Source organism: Seriola aureovittata, chromosome 5 (genome assembly GCF_021018895.1).
Source record: "Seriola aureovittata isolate HTS-2021-v1 ecotype China chromosome 5, ASM2101889v1, whole genome shotgun sequence".
In the NCBI taxonomy this organism is placed as follows: domain Eukaryota; kingdom Metazoa; phylum Chordata; class Actinopteri; order Carangiformes; family Carangidae; genus Seriola; species Seriola aureovittata.
The window spans coordinates 30450248-30463915 of NC_079368.1; the positions used below are offsets into that span (position 1 = coordinate 30450248).

The 13668-nt window shown below is 43.3% G+C and overlaps 1 protein-coding gene across 1 annotated transcript; it reads right to left on the reverse strand.

Moving 5' to 3' along the window:
• Positions 1 to 7084: 7084 nt before the first annotated feature.
• On the reverse strand, positions 7085 to 13575 carry LOC130169233 (WD repeat-containing protein 5-like). Its single transcript, XM_056375787.1, has 13 exons — positions 12605 to 13575; positions 12124 to 12232; positions 11933 to 12006; positions 11760 to 11849; positions 11539 to 11628; positions 11362 to 11445; positions 10051 to 10106; positions 9897 to 9943; positions 9711 to 9786; positions 9000 to 9033; positions 8705 to 8779; positions 8421 to 8508; positions 7085 to 8204 (listed from the first exon to the last, which is right to left on the reverse strand). Exons 1-13 carry the CDS (start codon positions 12677 to 12679, stop codon positions 8104 to 8106), a joined length of 999 nt encoding a protein of 332 aa, XP_056231762.1. The 5' UTR covers positions 12680 to 13575; the 3' UTR covers positions 7085 to 8103.
• Positions 13576 to 13668: the final 93 nt, after the last annotated feature.

Consider the following 13668-nt stretch of genomic DNA (forward strand, 5'->3'; position numbering starts at 1 on the left):
GTACTATGACGTTTTCATTACTTTTTATGCCTTACTGTACTATGACGTTTTCATTACTTTTTATGCCTTACTATACTATGAACTTTTTCATCACTTTTTATGCCTTACTGTACTATGACGTTTTCATTACTTTTTATGCCTTACTATACTATGACGTTTTCATCACATTTTATGCCTTACTATACTATGACATTTTTATCACTTTTTATGCCCTAATATACTATGACGTTTTCATGCCTTACTATACTATGACGTTTTTATCACTTTTTATGCCTTACTATACTATGACGTTTTTATCACTTTTTATGCCTTACTATACTATGACATTTTCATGCCTTACTATACTATGACATTTTTACCACTTTTTATGCCTTACTAAACTATGACATTTTTATCACTTTTTAAGCCTTACTATACTATGACATTTTCATGCCCTACTATACTATGACATTTTCATGCCTTACTATACTATGACATTTTCATGCCTTGCTATACTATGACGTTTTTATCACTTTTTATGCCTTATTATACTATGACGTTTTTATCACTTTTTATGCCTTACTATACTATGACATTTTTATCACTTTTTATGCCCTATTATACTATGATGTTTTTATGCCTTATTATACTATGAATTTTTATGCTTTACTATACTATGACATTTTCATGCCTTACTATACTATGACGTTTTTATCACTTTTTATGCCTTACTATACTATGACGTTTTCATGACTTTTTAGGTCTTACTTTACTATGACATTTTTATGACTTTTTATGACTTTTTAGGTCTTACTTTACTATGACGTTTTAAGCCTTACTATACTATGAAGTTTTCATGACTTTTTATGTCTTAATATACTATGACGCTTTTGTGACTTTATATGTTTTATTATACTATGAAGTTTTAAGCCTTACTATACTATGACTTTTTATGACTTTTTATGCCTTACTATACTATGACGTTTTTATGCCTTTTTAGGCCTTACTATACTATGACGTTTTAATGACTTTTTAGGCCTTACTATACTATGACGTTTTATGCCTTACTATACTATGCTTTCATGACTTTTTGGGCCTAATTATACTATGACTTTTAATGTTTTACTATACTGTCGTTTTTATGACTTTTTTTCTTTATTATACTACAATGTTTTTTTACTTTTTATGCCACACTATACTATGTGTTTTTTATGCCTTACTATAGTATAACCTTATATGGCTTGCTATTTTGTTACTTTTTAATTATTTTTCATGCCTTACTATACTATGACTTTTTATGAATTACTATTTTGTTACTTTTTAATAACTTTTTGTGCCTTACTATACTGCAACTTTATAGGGCTTACCATGCTGTGACTATTTTCATGACTTTTTAAATATCTTTGCTTTATTGTATAATGACTTTTTTATGACTTTTGTTATGCCCCAGTCTAGGGGGGGCCTAGGACACAACATAAACTGGCCCCATCTTCCCCAAGTCACAAGTAGCCACAACAAAGATTGGTTTAAATATAACGAAAATGATTTATTTACATAAAGGTTTTAAGTCAACATATAGAAAATAAATACTGAGTTTAGGCTTCAGGGTGGACTAAGGCCAACATAATAAACATAATAACCCTGTCTGGAAAGTAAACAACTAATCTAACCAAAGGAAAACAAATGACAACAAACTCACCTCGCTAACTAGATAAACAGGAGAAAACAAGAGAAACAAAACTGGCAGCCCACCCTTACTACTCAAATGAATCTAAGCACTACACAAAGCTGAGTCACTGCAACAGTGTGGCCAGTTGGGAGAAGAGGAGAATGAGACAATGAGCCGACGGCCATCTTGGCTCCTTATATATCAGGTGACCAGGGGCTGCAACCAATCACCGACCAGGGCGCAGTCTTTCCACCAATGACGGCACGGCTGCGGCACACACCTATTTGCATACAATAAGAAAACACAGGAACACAGGGCACACACACACACATACACAACAGACCAACTACAATAATATGACCACGGTCATAACACCCCCACACCCAAGAATTGAACATACCCCCAAATGTTCAATTCCTACGGATCCGAAGCGTCTGCAATCACCTTTTCTGTGCCCTTCTTGTGGTGAATCTGCAGATTAAAATCCTGCAGAAGAAGAGACCAGCGCATAAGACGCTGGTTAGAGTTGCGCATATGTGCAAGGAATACCAACGGGTTGTGATCCGTATACACTTGGACAGACTGTGAACTAGATCCGAGATAATCCTCAAAATACTGCAAGGCAAGTAGGAGGGTGAGAGCTTCCTTCTCAACAGTGCTGTAATTAAGCTGATGCTTATTAAACTTCCTGGAAAAGTAGCAAACAGAGTGGTCAATGGCCTGATTATCCTCTTGCAAGAGGACAGCACCCGCGCCGCATGCCCTTGCGTCAACCTCTAGTTTAAAGGGTCGCGTAAAGCAGGGTGCCGCGAGGACGGGTGCGCTACACAGTAACGCCTTGGCAGACTCAACGGCAGCCTGACAAGCGGGGGACCACACAAAGGGTTTCAAGGGACTTACGAGGCCGGTGAGAGGAGCCACCACAGCAGAAAAGTTTCGACAAAATCCACAATAATATCCAAACATTCCAAGAAAACGGCGCAGCGCTTTCTTGGACTTCGGGGCCGGAAAATCAATAACAGCCTGCACTTTTTCAGCCAACGCACGCACCTGCCCCTGACCTACCTGCTTACCTAGATAGGTAACAGTGGCTTTGCCAAACTCACACTTCACAAGGTTAAGTGTGAGAGAAGCCTCGCGAAGACGGCTGAATCTGAGAGACAGTGTGTGGAGATGGTCAGACCAGGTGGAGGAGTAGGCAACTCCATCATCTAAATAAGCTTTGGCTAAGGGCATAGCGGTGTACTGGAGGAAGGTGTCGGGTGTGACAAAAGCGGACATTTCTGAGGCGTGTGGTGTTAAAGGAACCTGCCAGTAACCTTTAAACAGGTCCAGCTTTTTGCAGAGCCTACACGATCTATACAGTCCTCCATTCTGGTTTTGTGACTGTATTTACTTTTCTGTAGTCGTTGGTGTTGTCAGGTTTTGGAACCAGAACACAGGTGGAGCTCCACGCACTCGTATTGGGGACAGCTAATCCATGCTCAACCAGATAGCTCACCTCCTGCTGCATCAGGGCCCGCTTAGCTGGATTTACCCTGTATGCGTGTTGCTTAATGGGTTTGTGGCCCTCCACGTCGATGTCGTGGTACAGGACAGACGTTTGACTGGGATGGTCAGAGAAAAGCAACAGGTTATCCTCAATCAAAGCTGTAATATCTACCTCTAACTTGCTCAGTACTTCTGAATTCCTCAAACGAGCGGCCGGCATCAAACCACTTTTCTCTGCCAACCCATCATCAGCAAGCTGGTACTGAGGAGGAGCGGACACAGACATCACGGGTGCAGCAGGGGACGGCGGAGAATCACTCACTCTGGAAAAGTAACATTTCAGCTTGTTAATATGGCATACTCTGGATTTTCTTTTCCGGTCTGGTGTGTGAACAATATAGTTGGTGTCACTAATTTTTCTCTCCACCGTATATGGAGCTGAAAACCGAGACTGCAAACTGGTCCCAGGTAACGGAAGCTGCACCAGAACTTTTTCACCTGGTTGGAATACACGGAGGACAGACTTCTTATAACGACGCTTCATGTTAGTTTGACTTTGTGCCAGATTGTCACGGGCTAACTGACACACATGATTAAGACGCTCACGAAAAGAACTGACATAATCCAGCACATTATGCTCAGTTTTTGGCGGCTCTGACAGCCACTTCTCTTTGAGGAGCCGAAGGGGACCATGCACAGTATACCAAATCAATCAACGAAAACCAAATCAAAGGAACAAAAACCTAAATACTCTTGAGGAGTTTCATGCACGGCAAATAACAGAAGAGGGAGGCCCTCATCCCACTCTCTGTTAGACTCGAGGCAGCATTTGCGCATCATGGATTTTAATGTCTGGTGGAACCTCTCGAGTGCGCCTTGGGACTCTGGATGGTAAGAACTTGATGTTACATGTTTAACTTTTAGCTCTTTCATTACCTGTGCGAACAGTTTGGACATGAAATTTGTGCCTTGGTCACTCTGAACAATCTTGGGCAAACCAAAAGTTGAAAAGAATTTAATGAGCGCTTTCACAACCGGCTTTGCTTTGAGAGTGCGCAGTGGGATGGCCTCAGGGTACCGCGTCACAGCGCACATCACACTCAAAATATACTGATGTCCAGATTTATTTTTTGGTAATGGACCGACACAATCTATCAACACTCTTTCAAACGGCTCTCCGAGCACGGGGATCGGGTGCAGGGGTGCCGGAGGAACAGGTTGATTGGGCTTTCCCACAATTTGACATGTATGAAATGTGCGGCAATATTTCGCTACGTCGGTCTTTAACCTGGACCAAAAAAAATTGCGCAACACACGATGGTAAGTCTTTTTAACACCAAGGTGGCCAGTTAAGCTGGAGTCATGTGCAAGACTCAGAATTTGCGAACAATAGTCTTTGGGCACAACCACCTGATTAACAACGCGTATCTCGCTGGAGTCAGGACTCCACAGTCTCATCAAGACACTGTTGTCCAGAAAAAATACACACGGCTTGCTGTCATCCTCGGCGGCTGCAACAGAGGACAGACACGAAATTAGAGACGGATCATTTTTCTGTGCATTTATCAACATTTCACGGGTTACATTCAAACTCAGGTCTGCGTCAGTAGGAAGGAAATCACACTCGTTGACACACTCAGTAACACATTTTGGTACCTTTTCACACTCGGAAGTGGGGAACACTGAAAAGGAGGGCACACCCTCATCTAATGCAGCCAAAAACGAGTCGGACAGATCCACAACTTCACCCAATTTTCTAGCCTGTGCGCGCGTAATGGCGCACACAGGAAACACATTCGGGACAGATACCACAGGAGAGACAGAGGGGGAGCAGCAAGCAGACACAACAGACAGTGGATCATTAATGACTTCGGGCAGAGGAAACACCTTTCCTCCAGCCAAATCATTGCCTAAAATAAATGAAATACCACTGATCGGAAACCGTGGGAGCACGGCAACTTTCACATGTCCCGACACGAGCGGTGAATGCAAATGGACCATGTGAAGTGGAGCGTTGAGTTCGCTCATCTTAATTCCCCACACTAGCAGATCAGAAAAGCACGAAGTTTCATCGCAGAGTGGCAGTACACTAGCCAGCATGAACGAATGAAAAGCGGCTGTAACTCGGAGGACAGTCACCGGCACTTTACCTGATTCCTCACCGGTTATAGAAACAAACCCGTGAGAAATGAACAGCTTGAACCGAGGGTCAACCTCCACGTTTACCTCTGGTTCAGGTAAAGTGTCTTTTACAGGTGGGGACGGAGAGTTTATAAAACCCACACCTCCTTTGTTCCTAAGCATCGGACAGGCCGCGATCAGATGGCCTGGCTCATGGCAGTAAAAACACTCGCAGCTCTCACCCGCAGCTGGTGACGTGCTTTTACGCATCAGCTTTGGGGATCGGTTTCTGCGCTCAGATGTCGCATGTGACATGCGAGGTGCCGGCATGGAAAAAACACTTTTGTGCGTCAGAATGAACTCGTCAGCACGGCTGCTTTTGTCACAGATGATTCTTTTTGTTCATTCAAATTGACAACAATTCGTTCCGGCAAACACTTTTTAAGCTCCTCGAGAAGAATGAGCTCTCTCATCTCCGCCATGGTTTTAAAATTACAGGCTTGGCACCATCTATCAAACAAAACGCTCTTGTCACGCACAAACTCAACGTAAGTCTGGTTGGCAGTTTTTTCACTGTTTCTAAATTTTTGAAGGTATGCTTTGGGGACCAGCTCATAAGCCTGCAACACAGTCTTTTTGAAGATTTTGTAGTGAAGACTATCTTCAATAGACAGACTGGCACAGACCTCTTGGGCTTTCCCCACTAACTTACACTGGAGGAGAAGGTACCAGAACTCTTTGGGCCAACTCAGGGCAGCAGCTATCCGCTCGAAAGTGCTGAAATACGAATCCACTTCGGACTCACGAAACGGAGGAACTAAAGCAATGTGCTTAGTGATATTAAAAATAGGAGCAGAAACAGAGCTGTGGCCAGAAAGAGGCACCGGGTGGAGGCTACAGGGGTTCCTTTTTCCAGCTCGAGAGCCCGGACATGCAGATGCATGGCTTGTACCTCCAGCTGTTTATTTCGGGTCTCCGCTTCCTTTATTTGGAGTGCTAGGCAGAGATCCTCTGTGGTCATGTTACCTACAAGAGGATCCGTGACCGGTCCAAGCTCCACACCAGCAGCCTCAGCCACTCTCACCTCAGCCACCGGTGCGTCACTGGCCGCGTCGCCCGCAGCAGCATCAGCCGCATCAAAAGCTGGTTTGGGTAAGACGCCCTGCTCCACCAACTCTGCACACAGCAACCGCTTAAGCTCCTCTTTCCTAGCACCATAAGGCACATGCACATTATAACAATTTGCTACAATCAACAGGTCTGCTTTTCTGCATTTATCAATTTTCGCCAAAGATGGACCGGTCACAAAATCATCCAATGGAAACTCCATAATCCCCCCCCCCCCCACACACACACACACCAAAATAAAACTGCCAACCAGAAAAACTACTCACCGAAACTCACCCGGACACAAAGCGCGACAAGAAGACGGAGAGCCCCCAATTCACCTATTTTTATGCCTTACTTTATTATTACTTCATATGGCTTACTATGCTTTGAATTTTTAATGACTTTTTATGCCTTACTATACTATGACTTTTTAAATATCTTTCATGCCTTATTGTAGAATGACGATTTCATGCCTTTTTATACAATTTCATTTACATGACTTTTTATGTCTCACTTTATGATTGGACAGAGCCAGGCTAACAGTTGCCAGTCATTAGGGTTAACAGCATCCTGGCTCCACGCAGAGCGATGATTAGTCTGTGGTCATGACAATATAATAGTCATCGGGATATTCAGTGTTTATTTGATATCTCTCTCTCTCTCTCTCTCTGTGTCTCTCACTCTCACACTCACAATTAAAAACATGCAGACAGCTTGTTGTCAAAAATCTTTATGTACAAATAACTGAAAAAAATCCTTCCAAACAATATTGATCGTTTGTTTGATCAGTTGATCGGTCAGTTGACAGAGGTGATGGCGACGAAGATGCTGTTTGTTATTGTTAAATGTACCTATAGGTCGGAAAGTCAGTGAACACAACACATACACACAAACACACAGTTACTGCAGCAGCTGACGAGTCAGAGGCTAGTAGGTGTGTCCCAGCTGTCGATCAAACGGTTTCCTAGCAACATTAATCTGACATCATATTATTGTATATATTTTCTCAATTACTTTTTTTTAAATTAACTTAATTTTTTAATTGAAGGTTATTAATGAAGGTAACATCAAATGTTTTTAAGGGGCCATTACACTTTTTTCCCACCTTGGTCTGTGAGTCAATGGTCTGATGATGTAACAGTGATGTCATCAGGGTGACCTCTATTTGGGGCTGTTGTTTACTCAATCTACTGAAGTATTGATTACCTCGTTAGTTTTCTCTTGGTTGTGATGGGATAAATAAATCCATAAGTAAACAACATCTTAAAAAACAGAAAGTCAAAACTATGATTTTTTTAAACAATAAAAATCTTTGAGAAGAGAAATGAGTCTGTCCCTTAAACTACTAGAAGGCCTTTAATGTGAAAGGGAGGGAGGAAGTACTGCTTCTTAAGCAACAGGAAACAGCAGCAGCAGTAAACACAAGCTTCTCAAAGACTCAAACAGGAAATCAAAAATAAAAGCCTCTTCCTCCCTCCAGGTGAGCTAAACATAGGCTCCACCCTCTACCTGAGGACTTCCTGTGGTTAAATAAACATAATACAAACATCTGGAGTTTTAACTTCACTGACCTCTGACCTCTGAGCTGGGACACTGGGACCTGGTCTGACCCGGTTCTGGCTCTTTGTGTGAATCTTACTCACAGAATGTGTGTTTGTGTGTGTGACTGTCACACACCAAGTTAAACCAGTTCAGTTCAGGATGTGGATCTGGATCAATGGGTCTGCTTCAGTCTAACAGTCACTCTTCCACAGTTTGATGGTCTTGTCGTTTTCCAGAGCAGCTGAGGCGATGATGTTTTCTGTTGGATGACAGGCGGTGGAGATCACCACGTCTAAAGAGAGACACAGCCAGGTTAGACCAGACAACAACCGGACTAAACTTCTTCTTCTGCTACTTCCTGTTTTCACACTGAGCTCAACATCTCAAACCAAAGACCTCCTCGGAGACCTCCCCCATCCCACCCATCAGACATGTGATACCTGACCAAGGAAAAGGAGGCTAGGAGACCAAGTTAGGGACCAAGTCCTGCTCAGGTAAACTTTCATACCTGTGTGTCCTTGTAGTTTCTGAACGATCTCTTTGGTCTGAAGGTTCCAGATGTAAACCATGCTGTCCTCAGAGCCAGACACGATCCACTGACACACCCACACACACACAGAGGTCAAAGGTTAAACCAGCCAAGTGTACAATGTCCCCCATTCTTGCAGTTTCATTGTGATGTCGCCTGATTGTCAGTTGTTACTGTTGTGTCAGTTGTTATTGTGTAATGTTCAGTACTCAGCAGAGGGCTGTGGGCCTCTCTGCCCTACGTTCTTCCTGTCAGGCTCTTACCTTCCCTCCTGTCACAGAGAAGTTGGCAAAGATGCAGTACTTCTCATTCTTATGACCGGTGTACGTCTTCAAACACTGAGGAGGAGACAAGAGGTTAGACTGCTGAAGACAGACAGACAGACAAATACACAGACAGACAGGTACACAGTCAGACACGTACACAGACAGACAGGTATACAGACAGACAGGTACACAGTCAGACATGTACAAAGACAGACAGGTACACAGACAGATACACAGACAGACAGACAGACAGGTATACAGACAGACAAACACGTACACAGACAGACAGTACCTTTCCCTTGCTGTAGTCCCAGAGCTTCAACGTGCTGTGAACCAGAGAACACAGAGTTAACTGTATGAAATACACTGACACACCTGGAGGACAGGTAACCTTCAGAGCTCCACTTTCCTCTAAATAAAGCTGAACATATATTTTCAGGTGTCAGTGAACGCAGCACTCTGAGTATCCTGAGAGCTTTACAATCGCTGGCAAATATCACGGCAGAATAAATTATACAGAAAGATTTACTAATGGATCAACGAACATTAAGACTGTTAGCAAGGTTAGCATAGAGCTAGCTAAGTCTTACAAAACTTAGCTGGCTTCATTTAAGTATTAGTAAAGTTAACTTGAAGATTTGGTGAAGTGAATTGATGTTTGTAACGTTAACATCAGCTAAGTTTTCGTAAGAATAAGATAACATTAACTGTTAATGAGTTAACATGACGTTAACTGAGAGTTGGTACGGTTAAAATGACACTAGCTGTGTTAGCATAGGTAACATGAGGCTAGCTGAGAGTTAGCTAGCGTTATTTTAGCCAAACTAAGTGTTAGTGAAGTTAAAATGATCCTAGCTAAGTTTTAGTGAGTTAGCATGTAGCTAGAGACAGACAAACAAACAATCTTACATGAACTATAAACTCATGTTAAACTGTTTAAAGAAGAGCTTAATGTCATGTCCACAGTGTGACCTGCACAGCTGCTCACTGTGATGTCACTCACTTGTCCAAAGTTGCAGCCAGGATGTATTTTCCATTGGGAGAAAACTTGACAAAAGACACCGGAGGATTGTCGTCATCTGAGGACAGAGACTCAGGTTACTGTCACATCATGACTTGTTATCCTGTTTCTTTTCCACTGCTGTGATTTTACTGCCATTAAAGGGTTCATCTGTAATATTCTACTCACCAATCAGAGTCTTCAGACACTGTCCTGACGCTGTGTCCCAGATACGACTACAGACACACAGACAGACTGTTATTACCAGCAGTGTGGTAGTCTCAAGGTGGTTTCATGTGCTGTGTGTGTGTGTGTGTGTGTGTGTGTGTGTGGGGAAATGTACCAGAGGCCGTCATAGCTGCTGGAGACAATGAGCGAGCCGTCTCTGTTGAAGTGCACCTGGAGAACACAAAGACGGGGTCACAGGTCAGGGACTCCTATACAGCCTGGGTCTGTTGTGAGACGTTCACTGCCCTCATTTAACTGCTGTCACAAACCCACACCCTCCTCTGGGATGAGTTTATGTCCAGCAGCTTTCACACGTCTCTGAGGTAAGGGCCTGCGTCTACACAGAGTTTCTGCAGCTTCATTATACAAACCATGTGATCAGCTCGGCCTGAAGGAGGTGGTGATTGTTTTTGACTGTTTTCCATTATTGTACAGATCAGTCCCTCCAGAAAGTCTCCATGTCTCCATCGTAATAATTAACGCAAATTCAACAACTCCCCGTGAACTCTGTGCTCATTTCTGTCCTATCACAACTTTTCCTCAAATTTGAACAAAAATCATCAGTTTCCCTCCAGTTGAACCAATCAGACCAGTCCCTGACCAAAACCTTGATGATGTCACCAAACTCACTTCCTTGTTTGTGGTGTTGAACCATGTTGTGAAGCTGCAGACGTGTGACATGAATGTGTCACGTTCACCAACAAACATCACTGTTAAAGACGTGTGAAGACGTTCAGCCATGGTTTACATGAAAGGGTTAAACAGGTGTGTACAACACTGTGGAGGAACCACAGGTGTAGAGCTGCCGAAGCCTCCGGGACGACGCTCCACTGCTAAATAATATATCTACAGTCACATGATCACGTTGATGTTTTATCTACATTTGAAGAACCTGAAGATCCAATCGTCATTGAAGAGTCTGGAGGAGCAGAATCGCTTCTTTCTCCTGCAGTTTCATTTGCAAAAAAAACATCTGAAAACATTGCAACTTCTGTTGGCATTTTTAAGAAAAGCTTCTGCTAAATCAGCATCAACATGGGACTGACAGATCAAACGATTCATCAAGAATGAAAAGAATGGATAGAAAATGAACTGAAGTTAAATGTAATGTAGATAACCGTGGTCTCAGACTTATGATCCCAAACACACCTCAGAGCACATACTGCCGGTGTTACCACCCTCACAGTCCCAGACCTGAACATGATCCACAGTCTGTGGTGGAGCTCAAGAATCTCTCAGAACCAGTGAAGAGGTAAGTCAAAAATATCTGACTTTATATATTAAAGGATGTGTCGTCTTTAAGTCACTGAACTAAGGACAGGAACAGAGGTTCAGAGTTCACACCCACACCTGAGTCATTCACATAATACAGAATAACTGTCCATCACGACAGCAGTGGGGTCAAAGGTCAGAGGGCGGGACTTACAGCAGAGACGGGGTCAGAGTGAGCCGGCAGAGTCTTCAAACATTTTCCTGTTTTCACGTCCCAGATGCGAACGCTCTCATCAAACTGCAGACAGACAGGAAGAGTTTAACGTCTCTGAGAGAGAGAGAGAGAAAGAGAGAGAGAGGGAGAGAGAGAGAGAGAGAGAGAGCTGCGTACCGATCCTGACACCACCAGATTAGACTGAGGGTTGAAGTTACAGCAGAACACGTAGTTACTGTGACCCTTCAGAGTCTTCAGACACTTCCCCTGGAGAGGGAGAGAGACACAGAGAGAAATAAATACATTTAAATGATCATCTCTAACTGAAATATGTGATTGATGTGTTGTTGTAGGTTTCATGGTGTGTGTGTGTGTGTGTGTGTGTGTGTGTGTCTTACAGAGTTGTTGTCCCAGATCTTGAGTGTTTTGTCGTCGGAGGCGGAGACCAGCAAGTTGGAGTCTGAAGACCAGGAGACGTCAGAGATCCCCTACACACACAACAACACACAGATCCAGGATCAGAACCAGAACCATTCTGAATCCAGACTGTGTTCAGACCGGGGTGTCTCACCAGTTTGTGTCCCACGATGGATTTCTCAAACTTTCCGTCATATGCTCCCCAGATCTTTATCAGCTTGTCAGCAGCTGCACAAAGATGTTACCATGGTTACTGCATCATTATCATTACAGCATCACAGTGTGGACAGTTTCATTGTCAGCCTGTGGCATGGGTGTTACTGTGTGTATGTGTGTGTGTCTTACAGGAGCTGGCGAGCCACTCTCCGTTGGGGCTGAACTTGACGGAGGAAACAGCCTTTGTGTGTCCGGCCAGTGTGAACTTCACTGTGTAGTTTGGTTTTGCCGGGTTAGACTGAAAACACACACACACACACACACACACACACACACACACACACACACACACACACACACACACACACACACACATCAGTTTCCACTGACACACTGGTGTACTGTAGTCACTGAGCTCAGCAGCAGATCATCACTGGACTCATTTCTGAAGGATTATTGATTAAGAGTTTTCTGCTCAGACCACATCAGCCCAGGTCTGAATCCAAAACCATCTGGACCAGAATAATTCAGTGTCAGATTCACGAAACTCTTATTCTGCCTATGGAAACAGAAAATGCTTTGGAGCTGCTCCACAGCCTCTTTTCACTGCGTCATGAATCAGACAACACAGAGCCACGGTCCCAGGGGAAGGACTGTCCGCCAGACTCACCTTGCTGCCGGAGCCCGAGGACGCTGAAGGCTGTTTGATGTTTTCTGTCTCTGGTTTCTTCTCCTCCGTCGCCATGTTGTCCTGCTCGCGGGCTGCTAGCCGCCGTTAGCTTCAGTTTGTTTTGATTCTGCTGCAGCGAAGCTAAAGCTAACCTAGCCCCTGATGCTAACGACGAGCTAACTGTGGCCTCTGCGGTCAGTGCAGGTCCCGTGGATCAGAACCGGTACCGTATTAACAACCTGAACCTCGTCTGGACCGGGTCTGGACAGATACAGATTCGGTGCTTGATCGCAGACGGAGGTTACACTGTTAGTTTTAGCTAGCCACTGAGCAAGAATGTGGCGAGCAACGTCGTTGCTACTGCGCAAGCGCGACAGAAAGTCAGACGGCGAGTGAAGAAGGTCAAAATACATAGGAAAATAAACACACTTAGTTTAGTGTGAATTTTTGGCCTGAAATGGGCAGTCCAGCTCTCTTCCCCTCTTTCATCACTCCTCCCTCACAACAATGTTTTTACAGTTTTAACCACAAGACACATTCATTTTTGCAATGAAAATATACAAGTACATTAGATTCAAATGATTTGCTGGCAACAAGTGGCGGCAAGGCCGCATAGCTCGTAGTCTTTTGCAGTATATTTGTATATATTAGTATATTTTTTGTCGATTGATGTTTTTTATTCTGCATCGTCGTTTCGTCTGACGATGGAGAAAATAATGTACACAAAGGAAGAACTCCTGGCTTTACAGTTTACCAGATATGGAGTTAAACATCCCATACCGGCTTTATTTAAAAAGGAAATGTCCCCCCAGAGACTGAGACACCACTTCACCTCTGACCTGCTGAAACGTTTCATAAATGAACTTTGACTCATAAATTATTCTTACTTAATAATCACATTAAACAGTGTCCCAGCTCCATGCTGTTAATAGTACATGTTATATACTGATATTTACAGTAGACTGCATATGTTCTCTAGCAACATTTCATTAAAAAAAAAAAATTTTTCATCAGTTTTTATTTTCCAAAATCCACTGTCAGTTTATTTACAATTTTGCAGCTGT